Here is an 18521-nt window from a genome sequence, read left to right as displayed (position 1 = left end):
TCTTCCAAAGAATGGGTTTGTGCCTGTCAGGTGTGTATTGTTGTTGTTGGTGTTGTTGTATGCGTAGGCGTGTGACTCCATGCTTAGGTGGGGTTTGTTTTTGTGTGTGTTAGAGAGAGAGACATGCTCAGGGCCCTTTCTCTTATGTAACTGTGGAGAGGGTTTCCTTTGCTCCCTGCAAGGGCCATTTCCACTTTTATTTCAGATGGCTGCATGTTACTGGGAACTGGAGGAACAGCGCTGTGTGTTAACTCTCTTAGTCACTGGTGTGTCCTGTTTTACACTATCTGTGCCTATTTTGCAGGATCATGCATGCATGTGCATGTACAGATTTGTGTTTGTGCTTTCCTGAAGCACATTCTGTTTTAGACCTCATCAGGGCCAGTATTGAATAACTGCCAAAGTAGTAGTGGCTTTATATTGGTGGATGGTTTCAGCGATGTCTCAACACGCAGGGATTTTTGTTATGAGACTATTTAAGGCCTTAGGCACTCCGGATAACCCCAGTTATTCAGCATTAGTAGTATCATTTAAGATAGTTTTCCCAGGCTGCTTAGGTGATTTTACCCACAGTCATCAGCATCAGCTGCTTGTGTACGCACTTGTTTTCACGGATATTTGACAGGTTTATACTGGAGGTAAAGACATGAGTTCTAGTATTAAGTTAACGCAGAAGAATGTTACCTTGTGTTAGGTAGTAGGATGATCCCTTATTATCAGACAGCACCATCTTAGAGCAGACACCCCACAGGCTAAAATGGTTTACAGATGTCTTTCACAGAGAGATTGTGGAATTTTTATGTATGTATTCATTCCACTGTTAATCACTGTAGCCATTCTCTTCACCTAACTATAACAATAGCCTAGAATTTAATATTTTCATGTCTCATTACAATCTCATAGCTTCTTACATTTCTACGATGCATTTCTTAGGAGAGACGGGGTTGTGTGACCCAGTTCCTGCCAGTGTTTAGTTGCGTCTTCCCAAATCCATGTTCTTCATATATGTTTGCAATTTGTTGTGGCACAATTTGTGATTTTGGACTATATAAATAAAACTGTCCTGACTTGATGTAAAAAACAAAGAAACCTAATAATTCTGTCTTCAGCTGAGAAAGTTAGAATTTTACAGAGCACAAAATACTTCACATTTCAGATGTGCCAAATACTTCCACACACGAAGCCAATATTATTGGCAGATACATATTAAGTAGGTTAATTTAATGACCTTAGTAGCAGTTCATAAAATACAAAAAATTAATAATGATACACAAATAGTTAATATATTTGTTTGATCTTACACACAAATGAACAATCTATCAAGCACAATTTGGCCATAAATTATATACAATTATATATAAATATATAGTGCGCTCTCATACTAGCTTAAATATACCTGTATAAGTAACACACAAAGACATTGGAGGCAATACATTATTCAGACTTGAGAAGCGGTTTTAGAAGCAAGTAACTACAGCATCCTGCTGAATAGTTCATATATTTGTTTGATCCTACACATATTCAAAATGAATAATATATCAAGCATAATTTGGCCATTGCATATATAGGGCATCATCTTGCTGCTTTGTCAACATTACAGGCTACAATCGGCCCTAATAAATGTATACAGTCATCATTTTTAGTTAATTCACTGTGAACCAAGTGACCGGTTGCTTCTACATTCATTTTTGCAATATTGCCAACCAACACAATATTAACTTTGGTTTTAGATCAGGTAACTGCCGCATCCTGATGGAATAGACTTAATGAGCTTTCCAATAATATGTAACATTTACTGAAATTCAGTCCCTCAAGTGGAATAAGTTACAATTCATTTTAAGATATACACTATTTGGGGCTGTTAATACATTTCATTTTTGTAAATGTAAAAGTAGACAACTGCTGTGATTTAAATATACCTTAATGGTGTATTTGTCCCCTGAATAGAATATGTAGCTCCGGCCCTGGTCACTTTGTCCCTGTCTTAAAATAATGAGGCAGAAGCTAACTGCCTGTACAGTGTTTTGCTAGTTAGAATGTACCCTGCAGGCCTCTGTGAAAGACGGACTGGATTTTTCTGTCAGCTGCCACTTCTTGTGTACATTATTTATCTTAACTTTCTGTCTCTGACCTCTCTGGCTCCCTGCTACACCACATGCGGCGTCAGAGAAAACCCTCCATCACGTATTATGCAACCCCCTCGCTCCTTCTACTTCTTCTCCGTCCCCTTTTTCCATCCGCCTCCCTTTCTTTCTGACCTCAGAGCTCGTCATCCCTCCCTTCACCTCTTTCGTCTCACTTTTCCCCTCTTTACAGATCAAGTTTTCTCTCCCCCACTGTCGTTTCTTCGCTGCCTCACCTCATCTCCCCTCCAGGCATGTGAAAACACTTGCTTCTTGCAGCCTTCAGATGCGTGTGTGTGTGTGCGTGAGTATGAGAACATGCAACTTTCTATCTGCATCCATGTGTGCCGTCATAGATGGCAGGCTTGTTAGTGGATGTTGCTACAGGACAGCACTATCTCAGGTAGAGTCTAACTATGAAGTCTATGAAGTCTTTGATGGCTGGAATTGACCTATCAACAAGAAATAAGGTGCTGTGAAACACAGAATGCCAAACGACCCTGCACCCAAATAACATTTCACTGCAGAGTTTTGCATTTCAATCCGATGTTCTGCTTTTGAACTCTTGTGGCGTGGATGCAGTGAGAATGCAAAGTCATTTTAGCTCAGAGGACAGGTGGAGCTATACATATTCTTATCCAACCCTCCCTTTACTGTCTTGTGAGTTACAGTGGGCATGATGGTTGATTAGAGTAGGTGGCTGTTCATTGCCAACCACAGGGTTCCACTGTCTCTGAGATGATGTGACTAGCCTCACCAAAGCTGTTGTAATAGAGATCTAAATATACTCTGCTACCAAAGAGAGACAGTACTAATATCCAACAAACACTGGATGCAAATGTAGCAGCCAGAAAACTGTGGGAGGATGGGAAGACACTACTGCTCTTACCTCCCAGTGTTTTGGGCCGCAGGTGGCTGACAGTGCTCTGATGAATGATGATACCAGCGAGTACGCTCAGTACACTCACAACCAGCACAGCGAAGCTGAGGCAGCCAACCAAATCCTAGCATCGGTCATTCAATTGGATCCCTCACCCCACAGCTGAGCTCTCAAATGACCAATCGTCGGGCTTTCATTAAGTACACACCGGCACTGATGCTGAACAGAAAGATAAATAAATAACAGTCTGTGTTTTCAACAGTGTTCCTTAATGCTTTCTTTTTGTTGCAGTTTGTGAAAAGCTACAATGCTGTCTTTGGGGAGCTTGTTACAGTTTCTTTTAACAGAGGAACTGTTTCCTCTGTTGGAAATTTTAGGGAAATGGCTGACTTACTACACCTACACTGAAGAGAGGGAAGCTTTAGGGTTTTCAGTTTGTCAGTGTTAATAGATATATTCAAGGAGTTAACAAGTGCAAAGAGTTGAGCCCTCTGATTAGAGAAGAAACGATCTAAGATGAAATGCATTGCCATCAAGTATAAATACATCATAAAATAACCTAATTACATCATATAATTAGATCTTTTTTAAATCTTGTTATATGAATATCCACTGTCCTTTTCTTTTTAAATTGCTAAACACATGGGAAATACGCTTAGTTCATGTCAGTAAAATATAAATGAAGCTACAGCTAGTGTTTAGCTTAGCATAAACACTAAAGAAAAAATCCTGCCCATATAAAATCTTTAATTAACATGTTCATCTCCTATTTCTTTGCAGTAACTTTACCTTGATTCTTAGTTTTACTGTGAGTTTGCAAGGCAATCAGCCTGGACTCCAAAATGTTTCAGCATCACTCAGGTCTAGAAATAGTCCTGCACATAACTCCTTGTGTTTATTTTGTTTTTTGTACAGATTAATAAAACTCGTTATAACGGCAAAAGAGTAAACATTTGTACTTCTCAAAATGTTGCACTATCCCTTTAACTTTTGCCATAACACTTTGTGGGAATTGTTATGTCAGCAAACACTGACAGTTCCCCCAGTGGTTCCAATATAATTTAGATTTTTAATAGAGGTACAGGGGCAGTGTGTTGAGTTACAGTTCTCTGTGTCATATGCGTTCAGCCATTAATGCCACAGTTAATCTACGTTCCCTTAGAAAATCAAATGCAATTATCATAGTAGCATTGTAATGACCAAGTTTCTATCACAGAAATGTGGAAAACAGGTGGGACGTATATTCAATTCATTTATAATATTGCTGTTCTGCAAGCTTGTCTTCTAAAGCCTGTTTTTATTCCACAAGAGACTTTATAAACCCTAAATTCTGACAGTGTTTATACAAAGACTTTGCATCTTCTCCCTGCTAGAACTTCACAATCTTATGCAGACTCACTTGGGGCTGAGATAAAGAACACAGTCGCAGGGCAGATTCATCCTGTTCGTCAGGCTCCAGAACACATAGATATTGCACTTGTTTATCATTAAATAATAATTCATTTTTACTGGTCCCTTGGCTATGTCATGAATGAGTCAGAATATTTCTCCTAAAGCTGTTAGGTCTAGGAATGCTTATGATGTTATGTCTTTAACTCTAACTTCTCCGACCCACTTGACATGACCTACCCGTTTATCTCATCTACCTCAAACTATTTTTCAAAATCCTCGATGCTCTGACCCACTGACTCGCCTTTACACTAATAGCCGAAATGAGCTGAACGATTAAACAGCTGATGTCTGAACAATGGTGACAAAACTGCGTTCAGGAAAAGTCCAGCGATTTATTTTTAGGGCGCTTTGTGGCTGGAAGGCCTGGGAAGAAGGAGGAAGTCTTTGTGGTTGTCGTAGGGATGGGAGGGGAACAAAGAAGTTGGAGCAGACTGCAGAGGAAATGGGTGTGGTGGGCTTTGCCTCCCATTAGCCAAATGCCTTCTGACCACAAACAGATTCATTTGCAAGCACTACAATTTGTAGTCATATACAAGGAGAGCTTTCTAAAGACGTAGCTTGCTGGCTAAAGGCCAGTGTAGTTAGGACTGACCTCAGAGTAGGTCCACAGTAAGAGTTGATCTCGGACCAATAAATTAACTTGAATGAGAATATAATCAATTTATTTCTTATGGTTGCGTAATGAGTGGCTGTCCAACAGTTTTCATTGCATAAGCAGGATTTCAAAGAAAATCTGCAGAAAGAGATGAGATGAATGTCATGATTTAAACTTAGAGTTTGACTCCTGCATTTTGTACTAGCGCAGGCCTTAATTTAATGCTGTTTCATAGAATATTTCATCAAAAGGTGAGAGGTGCGAACATGGTTCCTCATTTGGTTGTCAGTTTGGCAGTGATGGATGATGCCAATATTGTAGCAAATGGCCGCTGCCTAAAGTAGCATAGCTTCCTGCCTATATCCTACCAGGATACGAATAACTATTATGGGTAGATATTGCCCTGAGGCAGACATTTGGAAGTAGTGCCAGGTGGCGGCAATAGTATAATCACGCCATGCTTTTTTTGTGCAGCATTACATCAACGTTGTGAACTATAATCACATCTGTTTGCAATATTCATTGGCAGGATATTTAGGCCCACTCGAGGTCTGGAGAGAGTCCAGTTTGATGACATTAGATCAGCCTCTGTTATTTGCAGATGATCTTCTCCCTTTGTCTTAATTGGCCCGTGGTGTCCAATATGCAGTTCTCTCATGAGGAAAAGATGTGCCAATCAAGAGGGTAGCATGCAACTGCTTCTGTGGAAGATTTCCAGGGTCATGTTCTCAAGAGAGTGTGAAGGGTGAGATCATGGGAGTGACTGTCAGTTTGGTGCACTGACTGCAGTAATTGACATTAAATCAGACCATGGTGATAAAGATTGTTGTTCCCATCAGTCACTTGGACACACAAATAGGGTCCAGGTTGAAAAAAAACAGGAGCTACCCTTTAAGTTTCTCTGAAAGATTATTCAAATTATTTCTTTTCACATTTTCTTCTCTCTCTTAATACAATGCTCAAATGTCCACACGTACTGTAATTGTTACTTTAATTGTTCTTCCTGTCTATACTTGACTGGCTCAACGGATGTACATTGCTGAGATAAAGCCTGACATCATACGCCAGATGTCCCTCCCCACTCACTATCTCCACTTTTGGGGCTTAGCATCGCCCAGGACAGATGTAATTGGCTTAAAGAAATTGAAATAAGCCAACGTTTTTTTCCCCTATCCCAGAATAGATAGGCGGTGCAGCCATACCATACTCCATTGCTGACACAGGGCTGTGGAGATAGGTCTGGCAACGTAAGACTACACTGGCTGCAAAGCAATTTCAAAGTAAGATGAATTGTAAAATGAAGCTGAAGTTAAAGCGTAACTCTCACCAAAATGCAACCTCGGGTCTTTTTTGTGAAAACCTGAGTCAAACTTTAGTTTAAAAGCATAATTAGAACAGAAGCACCACTTTTAAGATTTACCATATTGTCGTTTTTTGGTCAAATGGCCTTTTGTATGGGAGTGCAAGGGGCACTACTATGATAGCATCTAAATCTCTATTTTTAAAAGACTAAGAAAGCTCGACACAACATGAGACTTTGCTCCAAGTCTCAACAGGGGCTCTACACATGTACTCAGCAGTCAAAACACAAACTTAAAAGTGGCCTTTCCGTCTTAATTATGGTTTTAAACAAAAGTTTGACTCGGTGCTTTCACAAAAAGACCCTAGGTTGCATTTTAGTGAGAGTAACTCACTTTTTTTAATGTGGTTACAAATCAGGCGGGTATCTTCACAATCTTTTTTGTACCAAATTCCTGCTTTTTATTACTGTCTCTCTGCCACAGCTCAGCAAGTACACACTGAAGACATAAAGAGGGAATTTCACCAAAAGATAATAACTTTGGAAGAAACAGATTTTGCTAATTCAGACAGCTAAAGCTATAGCTGAACTTTTGACATGTGGGCTTGTCATTTTGTTTTAAGACCTTTTTTTTATGATTCCGCTCCAGCTGAACAAAAACAACAAAGATTAATAATGTCAAGTCAACGAGTCCAAGGCCTTCCTTGGCTTGTTGAGACTGCTGCCTTGATGCCACCACCCCAGCACAGAGGGAAGAACAGAGTACTTGCTACTAGAGACTTTCCACTTCCTCTTTCTGGATAACTACCAGATCAGGAGGCCTCCTGTTCCTCTGGTAGACCACAGACTGAATGGTTTTGATAATATTTATATAGATCTATAGAGCTTGGCCTGGTCTGGTGATAGCCAGACTAGCTCTCTAAGTCACATTGACAGACATTGACGTAAACTGCAACATGATTAGTTTAGAGGCACACTACTGCTGGGCTGCAATTGTAGTTTGCTCTCACTATTAGCCTAGGTTTTTTACGTGATAAGTTATGCTAGGCCAGTGAGAATTGACCTCACAGGCATTAAGAGATCCCAGTGGAGATGGGTCAGGTATTTGCAGAGCCCCCCCCCCCTTTGATGGTACAGTAGACAGCCAATTGCATAGACGATCTGAGACAGACTCATGACAGTCCATTGCGTCATGGATCTGTCTCGGACTGACATGATCTGCATTGCTGTGCTTGCCCTGTTTTACTCTGGTCCCTTAGCTTATTAAATGACAGCAACATTGATAAATGGACGGTCGGAATAAAGCCCTCACAAGCCAGACAGGAAGGAGCATATGCTACAGATTTTTATCTTAACTCATTAATTCATTGTCATCATTAATTTCCATTGGGAAACTGAAGTGTTTGGTGGAAGCCTGCATATTTTTTGTTGAAATGATTTCAAACATTACTGTACAGTGAGGGGAGCCAGTAATACAATATGCAATGCAATACACAGTAATACAATGATTCTGCTATAATTACTACCCATTTAATGCTTGAAGTGTTGACCCAACTTTATAAATAGGTGATGAAGGTACAAATGGATTGTACATCCCTCACAATGACCGTCTGAAAATGATTCAAGTGGATTGATTAACTGCATCTGTGCTTGTTGTGTATGTAACGTACAATACGTGTAAATTCTGTCTGATTTAACGTGATTCTCTGCTGGTGGGAGATATTCTGCCGTTTTTACAAACTCCCCCTCTCTTTTGTATATGTATGAGTATATCAGCATTGGTGTCTGTGCAGATTTAGACTTTCAGATGTGACCTTTGTTGTCTAAATGTCAGGGAGATTGGAGAGGGAGCCCACAGAGGTAGGGCAGGCTTATATAATCTGCTCACTCTGCGTTTCACACACATGCATACACACAAGCATAGAAAAAGAAGAAAAAAAAGCTTGTTTGAGGATGGTTGTCATATCTCAACTGTGATGCCTTGTACAACAATTCACTGAAAGCCTGGCTTTTAAAGGAGCCATTGCTTTTATCAGCATGTATGTGCAGAAAGTGCCCTGGAAATTATTTATGGCTTCAAAAATACAGATATAGTGCACTTGTTGGGTGTTATTCTTTTAAACATATTCTCAGGTCTTTTGATCCATCCCGAAGCTCTCAGCAGAAGAGTTTGAGAGGGGTTTTGTGTCTGTGCGTGTGTTGGATGGTTGGCTGGGTAGTGCCTGGGACTGAACTGCACTGATTCTTCTGTATGAATTACTTCATAATCATGTGCTGTCTTTATAATCTGCCAAAAATATAAGGCACAGGCACCAAGTGCTGCAGGCTGGGATATGCTCGTGTATAATACAATGTTCACCTGAATTATCACTGTGAACATGGAGGCCAAAATAATGATGTGTTTGCCAATGGCAAACACGTGCATCAGATGGGATCTGGAGCCATTTTTCCCTGTCACTCACAACTCTGAGCCTTAAAGGAATACTGCACTGAAAAACTGTGTTTTGAATACCAAACACTCACCTCCTCTTGGTTTGAAAGGTAGTTCAGAAGTGTTTGTAGCTTGCTCCTTTGCGGTAAACGACAGCTGTCGTCTGCACAGATTTACAGAGTGGATTCCAATGCATTCCACTGGAACTTCTCACAACAGCCCTGAAGTACAGCCCATTTCTCTGGTATCCATTAATATGCTCATTGTCTTCCAAACAGTCATATCTCTGCCAAAATATATGAACCCGCATCAGACTTTGTTTATGTTGGCCCTGAGTGTAAAAAGCTAACCAAGCTAGCAGCAACTGTAATGTGATCATTTAGCTGTATTTCAGTGCAAATGCGACAACATAGTGAGCATATGGAATGGCAGCTGCAGGGACGGTTTGAGCAGTTTCTACTGACATTTTGATACCTTTTTCCTGCCATTTAGCTGGGTTGCCATTAAAATGAATTGTAAAAGTCATAAATTCAAGCTGACTACAGCCTCGGTCCTCTCCTCTCTATCTTCAGCTCATACTGCTCAAAGAACGTATCCTTGCTACTTTTGCACAAATGACGGATTCAGGGACTAATCAGTGGTGGGTGAAGTATTTAGATCCTTTACTTAAGTAAAAGTACTGATAGCACACTGTATAAATACTCTGTTACAAGTAAAAGTCCTGCAGTGAAAATGTTACTTAAGTTAAATTATGTACAGTAAGTATCATCAGAAGAATGTAGTTAAAGTTTTAAAAGTAAAAGTACTCAAGAATTCTTCCATTTTAGAAACTGGGAATGATCCAAACAGTTCTGATAAGTGTTTAATTGGCTAATACTTCTAGTGGTACTTGTAGGTTGTATATTGTTTTGTGGTTTAATTTATGATAAAACATCAGATTTTATAAACTACATGTGTTTTGTGTGCAAAAATCTTAACGTGTAAAGTAACTAGTAACTAAATCTGTCAGATAAATGTAGTAGAGTAAAAAGTGGAATATTTCTCTCTAAAATGTACTTGAGTAAATGTACTAGGTAACATTCTACCACTGGGAATATAATCTTCATAGAGCTCATTTGTGACTTTGACAATTTTATTGGACCAACATTATGTATTAGTTTTGGGTTTTGTTCAGGAATTTGTGTCATAATGTCTTTTTTGGCCCAAGGCGTAACGTCATTACAGCACAACACTTTACCTGGGGGCTTGGAAATGAGATTCACGTTAATTATTGGGCAAACCTCTGTGCTTCTAAATATATTTTCCTGTTCCACAAATTAGGGATTGTTTAGTTTAGAGGACCGCAGAAAAGTACCCCCTCTAGTTTCAGCTTTTAACCATGTTTTAGTATCTTTAGTATTTTTTTAGAGAAGGTTTTCTAAGCCCAATGCTTTATTTCAGATGACGTTCTGCTCCACAGTTACACACCTTCACATCTGGAGGGTGTCTATGTTTTAAGTGGTTAAATCCAGGGTTGTGTGAGTGTGTCCTTGCATTAGCATACACAATTACAATTATCATTAAAATGTATCCAAAGAATGCTGAGAATGCACTTCATCCTAGTCTCGTTCCAATATAGTGTCTAGTTATTAGCTTCACTGATTTCACACAAAATCAAGATCCTTTTACGAGTAAAGGGAAGTACCACTCAGTCTTCTGTGGGTAGAACCTGCAATGATCACATTTGGGCTAGTAAATTACACTTTTTTTTAAAGATAATGTCTTGCGGCATTTTTAGGCCTTTATTTCCTCAGGACAGATGAAGACTTTAAAGAGGGGAGAGAGGGGGAAGGACATCCAGTCTAACCCGTGCCCACTGCGTCAAATAGCAAACCTCTATACATGTGCGCCCGCTCCACCAGCTGAGCTACCCCGGCCACGATTACACATTTTTAACAGAAAGCCTGCTGAGCATTTGGAGTATTACCAGTACATATGGTATGGAAAAACGCAGTCAAATTACTATGGGTTAATAAATACAGGAGTTCAACCATATCTGCAATAGTGATAGGACCTCCACCTTCTCCTTGCTTCTAGAGCTGCATCAGCATTAGTCTACAGCGTTGGGCAAGTACCTACTTACTTACTTCTTCTTCCAAAAAGTAACTAAATTAGATACTCGGTTACAAATTATAAAAGTAACTAGTTACTTCAGAAAGTAACTAATGTGTTCCTTTCAAATAACTTAAAATCGACTTAAAATACATGTGCATGTTCAATTATTTATGATAAATCTGAACATTATAATGACATGGACACTTAATACAATACATTACCAGAAACAATGTACACACATCTAAAATCTTTTAATTTTGCTGTTGGACAAAGTGAAACTAGCCTCCACTCAGATGCCATGTATGGAGATATTATGTCTAGTGGATCGATACAAATAACATTAAGATGTTTTGGAACTTATGATATTTAATGCCCCTCAACAGGCCACAACTGGGCAAAATTAAATAAGGCTTGTTAAGCATTATAGCAGAAATAAATAACAAATATATACACTCTTTGTAGTGCAAAAACGTAAGTGGCCTGATGGTTATACTTTTGCGCTGGTGTGTGCATCAAGCCGGCGTGTGTGTGTGTGTGGGTGTGTGTGTGTGTGTGGGTGATAGAGCGAGGGAGAAGTGAGCTGTGACAGCGATTAGCTTCAGAGCGAGTAGCCACTCTTGACTCTGTGTTTTCTGACCATGGTGGGAAATCTTTAGCAGGAAGAGTTACATAACGCCATACTGACTTGTGTTGTTTGTGATGCGTCTGACTACGCGTGCTTTCGAACACCCGCCCAACTCTACCTCTGATTTGCTTACCATGAAATTTGACTCAACCTCAGCCAATCGTCAGCATTTATGCGCATGTCTCGTGCACGGCCCACTAACCAAGGAAGAAAAAAAGCATTTTCCTCTTGGCTCAGAGATCTAGTTGGTCTGATAAAAAAAAACAGCTTTGATTATAGTAACACGCTCATTTTTTGGCAGTAACTATTACAGCGTTATTAAAATAGGATGAGTCAAATAGATTACTTGTTACTGAAAAAAGTAACGCCGCTATTTATAATGGCGTTACTCCCATCACTGTTAGTCTATATCCTCAATGTTCTCCTGGGATTACTCCAGTGCTGCAGGAAATGCATATATTTTCACCAATGTCTGTCCCCTTCCTCTTTCTTTGTGTTGGCGTCTAACCTGCGGCTGATTTCTGAGGACTATGGTTACCTGGTCCTCAGATCTCTGCAGGGTAAATCCAGACAGCTAGCTAGACTATCTGTCCAATCTGAGGACTATGGTTACCTGGTCCTCAGATCTCTGCAGGGTAAATCCAGACAGCTAGCTAGACTATTTTTAGACTACTACTTTGCAGAGGCTCCAAGCGGAGCTTAGCACCGCCCATGATGGTAGGTGTAAAGAAATGCCAATAATAATACCAGAGCACATTTCCTCCCATCCCAGAATGCTGTGTGGGCACGTCAATTTACAATGTTCTTCTTAATGAGCCTACTGAGGATATACATGTGTTCTACATTCACTTAGATGATGTGTAGTACGATAAGAAAGAGACTGGGGATGGACAGAAGGATTGTCTCAAGGTTAGTTCACACAGACAAATCTTCAGGGAAGAAAACTGTGTTACAATTAAAACAGATGAGAGAGGCTTTCTTCAGAGTTCTCACAGTTTACTCCTACACTGTTTTCATCAATGCCCTTGCACTGCTAACACACACAACTGCACAATGTATTTTTAGTTTTTCATAACCTGCCCATAAACCTATGCAAAACTCATATGTATATCACGTGTGTGTGTATGCGTGTGTATATGTAATTTTTATTTATACTCTGTACAGAACCCTCTATACTCCTTATCTGTCACTGTAGACATGTAATCTGAAAAACCTGTATTTATCTAACTATACACCGTTGTACATAATTCATCTCTATTGTCTACATAACTGCACAGAATCCTGTTCTCAACCTGCACTTTGGTATTTAATGCTTCTTTTGAACTTCTGGGTGGAGTTCAGCTGCATTTCACCGGCTCTGTACCTGTACTCTTCTAAATGACAATAAAGTTGAATTTTCATCTTAGAATGGAATAGAACATATTCACAACAATATGATAAGTTAATTTGATCTAGCACTAGGGCCACACAATATGTGGAACATGTATGTGATAGCGTTCCTAAATATTGCAATAACAATATTACTTGCAACAAATCAGATAGTAAAGTGATCTGTTCTGCATTACTGCTGCTTTCAGTGTCCTGCTAATATATGACAAATCACTTGTTGACTTTACAACAAATAGGAAACCATTGTCAATATTCGTTTATTGAACAAATTGAACACTGAATGGAATATTTAAAAGGCATAAAAAAAGAATGACAGTTACATTTTTAAATGCAGTTTTCTCTCAACTAATACAACAAATCTCCAAAAGTGTCTTTCGCGATGTGTCGCAGCCTTTTTGCGATGTGTTGATATTGCGATAATGATAACAAAAAACTATATAATATGCAGCCTTATCTAGAAGTGCCTATTTGAAAGTGCATTTTTGATCATGTAGAGAGGTTTTTAACTGCCCAATGGATGGCGCCTTTAAAGGACTACTGCTGCTTGCTCCAGTGACATTTGCTTGGTGCACCAGTGGTAACACAGGGTGTACATGTGGTTGATTATCAAATCAACTGGGCATGCTGTATCTGAAGGCTGACATCTCGCCAATAAAATTATAAGATGGTGATCACTTTGAGGAACGTGCATCCATTATTCTGACATTTATTCTCCTTCATCACGGCTGTTAATGAAAAATGATAAATCACCACCGCCACTGCACGGGGATATTTTTAGATGGGGTGGCAGATGAATGAGGTTATGATTTTGGCCTCTGTGGTCGATGTAGTGAGCGTAGGGGGGGCTGTGCCCCTCCCCTGACTCTAGGTGATGGCTGAAGCCGGCAGCCTGGTATCCGTATTAATACAGGACCGCCTCTCAGCCTCACTCTGGTCCCCACTCACAGGAAGGCAGCTCGCCAGCTGCGAACAGCCTGCGCACAGCCTCTCTCTTGTTTGCTCTGAGAAGCTATTGGCCTGAGAGTCGCTCGGTTTAGGGGGAAGAGGCGAAACACCGGCAGGTGTTGACTAGCGGGGAGAAATCACGGTGCAGACTGATGACGATGATGATGGTGAGGAATGATGCATCTCTTCCCGTGCCTTTATGAATTACATCGCGTATTGTGAAGAGGCGTATAGAGGCATCTTTTTCTTCTCCATTTCTTGCCTAACTGTAATGGTGGATTGCTCGGTGGCTTTGAGGCTTCGCGTCTAGACGGGAGAGCTGTATCCCGCCCGTCATCTCTCAGCATCGGCCCGCAGCGCTGCGCCATGGCCTTGGACGTCCAGACTTGCGCGGTGTTTACGGTGATCGCGGTTCTGGTGCTTGTGAACGTGCTGCTGATGTTCATCCTCGGTACTCGTTAATGGATCTGCGCTTGGGGCCCGGTTCGCAGCGCAGCGCACTTTCACACAGGACAGGAGAGAAAGGCAGTGCGCGTTGGTCGAGAGCGGGGACACCCGGCGCTCCATCACGGCTACGCGTTGAAATGAATGACGTTGGTACAACATAATGTATTTCTGTTACCCCCCCCCCAATCCTTCGTTATGTCTTGTGTCCTCTCACCGTTTGTAATAGCTAGTGTTGTCTGGTGGTGGTCGTAGTGTGCGGATACAGATCTGTGATGCTCGTCCCTTTTCTGTGGTGCCTGGAATTTCATATCCTCCGCATATAAACATGCCCTCCTCCCCCCCTTTACGTCGATCTCCCTCTCTCCTCCATGTTGTATTTTGTGGATTATGCGCATGGATTAATTGGATTCGGTTATAATTCGCATTTTAGATGAAAAATGAATCTGATGGTCTTTTTTTCAACAACAGCCGACTGCTGCGTCAGGACTTGTTTTCCTATTGTGATCCACTGTAGCCACATCCACAATATGGCAGCTGAGCATTGCTCTCTCCACTGAAGCAAATGTGATATTTGTAGCAAATAGCGGTGCAAGTGATAGGTTTGTTCTGCTGGTCTTAGACTCTAGACTCAGGGTCATTGCAATCTCAGCTGAACAGTAACCAATAGCAGGCAGGGCTAGGCCTACTTAATGAGGGCCTCCGTCACTTCAGGTTTCCCCCATTTTAGATGCAGCTAAACTCAGCTCCCATTTCCTAGCCCACAATACTCACATTTCTCCAGTTTGCAACATTTCAATGTAGCACCTGTTTCTGGAGTCTGCACAGTATTGTTACTCCTGGTCACTAAATGGTGACTAATAAAAAATGTATCAATATATGTGCATATTTCTTGATGAGATGTCCTCCAAAGTAAAAAGGCATGTCAGAAGGAGATACAAAAAAAAATTCCTTTCTTTCCCACATGCAGTGGCACCATCTAATAAAGGATTGGAGGCAGGTGCCATGAATGTTGAATGAATGTCAGAAATAGATATGCTAAAAGCCTATCCCAGAGCCGTCCATGGCAATCCTATAAATAGGGAAGCTAGCCTACTAGATTTTTTTGAAGATACTCTATGTTCTTCTCCCACACTCAAGGCTAAGTGCTATGTGTTTTTTGTGCGTGTCTAGTTAAGTGATAAATGTTGTATTGTAGATGTAGAAAGAAGTGATTGGCGGCCATGTATTATGAACACATATACGTCCATCACGTGCCGTGGCATGTGGCCTTATCTTTTCATAATTGTGATACAAACGTATAACAACCTTGCTAGCCCGGACCCCCACAGGACATAAACATAACATCCTAATATTGTATACTGCTGTAGCTAAGGCTCAGGTGGCTAACAGTAATAACACAGTGCTACTTACAAATGTGAGTTCAGTATGTTGTAAGCATGTTAAGTGTGTGTATGCGTGTGTTTGTATGTGTGTGTGTGTGTGTGTCTGTGTGCTTGCGTGAGAGATAGTCAGGGTGGGTGTTATCTGTAGTTCCTTTCTGAATTTGAGTCCCGCACACATCCCTAGTGTTTTTATAATCCCCTCCTGGGGCAGGTGCCTTCTAATAGAATACTGTTAAATGCTGTGCAGTCAGAAGTTTTAATGCGCGGATGGTGTGTGCAAGCGAGACAACAATGTGTGTGTGTGTGTGAGAGAGGATGTGAGTGTATTTCTCACCAGTTTAAGGCAGAGCATCTTTGATTGGCTCCCAGACTCAGGGTATAAGTGTATTACATAACAGGGTTGACAGACACAGGGAGGACAGACCGCGAGACTCACTCAGTGCGTCGGAAAGAGAAGCTTCTTTCTGGAATACAGCACGTTGTTACTCGACGTCGCAGGCTTAGCGCTTGCAAAGGACCATCACCTCGACCACTTCCAAAAGAGATTTAATTATCATGAATGTATGAACCGGACTTCTCCATGCATACACTCTCTGAACAGTTTCATGTCACAAACATGGTAAGGCTGGCTAAAGGCATGTGAGTGTGTGTTTGTGTGTGTGTTTGTTTGTCTGTGTGTGTGTGTGTGTGTGTGTGTGTGTGTGTGTGTGTTTGTGTGTGTGTGCTCAGGGATGCTGTAGGTGCTTTGGTGCAGATGTGCTATGGTTAGAGATAGAGGAGGATGTTGGAATGCAGTGGAGCTGCCAGTGCAGTGAATGCTGATGTGTTGTGCTGCAAAGATGATATAAGCGAGTGAATCGGCTTTCTATTCTCACACATTTCCTTGTCAGTGTCCATGTCTTTGCTTGAACATGACACAGAAAGCAGTGTCATGATATGTGTCCACGTATAGGGATAGATTCATCTGCATTCATTTGCATTGACCCATATACAGGGTTTGCTGTTTGAAGGCGGCCGTTGTTGTAATAATGATAAAATAGGTCATTACAGCAAGATGGCAAGATTTCTCAGTGTGTCTAGGTGTTTACTACATGACATTTGATCTAGGTATGAGGTTGCACTATGACAGGAATTGTTTGAAGTTTGATTATGTAATGCTTTTTAATTTATTCAGACATGTAGAGGGGAGAAAAAAGAGTGCAATGTATTGGAGAGGGCAGTGCTGATCTTCTTAGGGAGATGGAAAGACCTGAGCAGGGAGGAACATTGGCTGTGAATGGATCTCTGTCTCTCTCCCTCACTCTTTCTGCCTGTTGTCTATATTACAGCAGATTGATGGGGACTGGAGAGATTGTACTTGGAGGGAATGGGGCTGAAAATGAAGTGGTCCTGGGGGGGGGGGTTAGTGAAAGCAGACATCGCAGTAAGGGAGCAAGAAGTAAGACTGACCTCGACCTGACATCTGTTTCAGGAAGAGGTCCTGACGTTGTCCGATGGTGGCGGTCAAGTAGAGATGGTTTGGCTTTCATAATCAACTATTCAACTATACCCATCTTCTTCTTAAAAAAAAAAAAATATCCTGGTGGGAAATAAACGATTTGAATCAAATTATTTTCCTGAATCAACAATGCTTTTTAAAATCTTTTTGAGGAACTATTCATTGGCCCTGTTTCCATGGCAGCGTGACACATGTCTTTGCGGTAATCCTCCTCTCTTCCTGTAGTGGAGTGCTTTGAGATATAGGCCAGATCTATTGTTACCCGAGCTCCCAGACCGATGTGATACCGGATTGAATCCACCTTCTCAATGACATCTTTGATCTAAAACCTGCGTGCAGAGGCCTAAACTCTGTACCTTTGCATTCTACATTGAACTGGAAATTATAATATAACTGGATCCTCTAATGTGATTGGTTTGTCTGTTAAACACATGAAGCAAGATATTGCAATTATTCAGTGGTCACTCTTTATGTTTGTCACTTCACATAGGCGCATGCACACCCACACACACACACACACACACACACACACACACACACACACACACACATACATACATTTGGAAATATTAGGATGCATCGTGAAGTGTCCTTGCCTCTTGCCATCATCTTGTCAATGCCAGTGAAGCATCCTCATCTGTCGCCATGACAACGGCTCTCCTTTCCCTTCCAGGCATGGACATTCCTCTCTATGTTCACTGCTCTGCCCTGATTGGCTTACATCCCCTGTAGCTGTCTCAGCACCGCGTCAGGGAAGTAGACTTGTCTACAGGTTGGAGGTGCAACGTAGCTGCTGAATCTGAGAACTCAGATCCTCACGGGGGGTTCGGTTGAATACAAACAAACACACATACACACACAATCTGCGGTTTCTCGTGGACCTTCTTACAAACACACTGCATCAGCACGTAGGTGGAATAGCATATTTGTGCTGGAGTGATGAGGTGCATTTTAAAAAGGTTTTCCTGAGCAGGGATTTCATTTTATAAGACGCAAAGCAATCTTAAAGGATGGAAGGGGTAACAAACATTAACAAGCTCCATTTAGAAAGTAACAGAAGATCAATAATAATATGCAGAAGTCGTAATACAAGTAAAGATTCTAATTGAATGTCCGTCCATGTGACATCCCTGTCTCCAGGCCTTTGGTAACTCCTTACCTAGAGCCTAAGCAGCTCCTGTCAGGCTTGGTTAGCGCTGGCTGCTCTGCCCACAGCCCCAGGGACTGGATGCATGGTTAGCTCTGGACTGGAGAATGCTGATGAACACTACTTTGGAGAGAGCAATTGGAACAAACAGTGTGAGCTTTGCCACAGATGCGTACAGGGGTTTCATGTATGTGAAGTTAAAAGTGTGACAGC

The 18521-nt window shown here is 41.2% G+C and overlaps 1 protein-coding gene across 17 annotated transcripts in view; it reads left to right on the top strand.

The window, feature by feature from the left end:
* Nucleotides 1–18521, top strand: part of LOC117952225 (rho guanine nucleotide exchange factor 9) — a 63168-nt gene that overhangs the window by 26519 nt on the left and 18128 nt on the right. Inside the window, exon 1 of one of the 17 annotated variants that reach the window (XM_034884371.1) lies at nt 13747–14001. The exons of 9 other annotated variants lie outside the window; for them this stretch is intronic. In XM_034884371.1, coding sequence (XP_034740262.1) covers nt 13987–14001 — 15 coding nt within the window. In that variant the 5' untranslated portion in view covers nt 13747–13986. 7 more of the 17 variants (XM_034884375.1, XM_034884372.1, XM_034884368.1 and 4 more) reach the window with 7 other exon arrangements.

This window comes from Etheostoma cragini, chromosome 10 (genome assembly GCF_013103735.1).
Source record: "Etheostoma cragini isolate CJK2018 chromosome 10, CSU_Ecrag_1.0, whole genome shotgun sequence".
Classification (NCBI taxonomy): domain Eukaryota; kingdom Metazoa; phylum Chordata; class Actinopteri; order Perciformes; family Percidae; genus Etheostoma; species Etheostoma cragini.
This window is presented reverse-complemented; position numbering and strand designations above follow the sequence as displayed.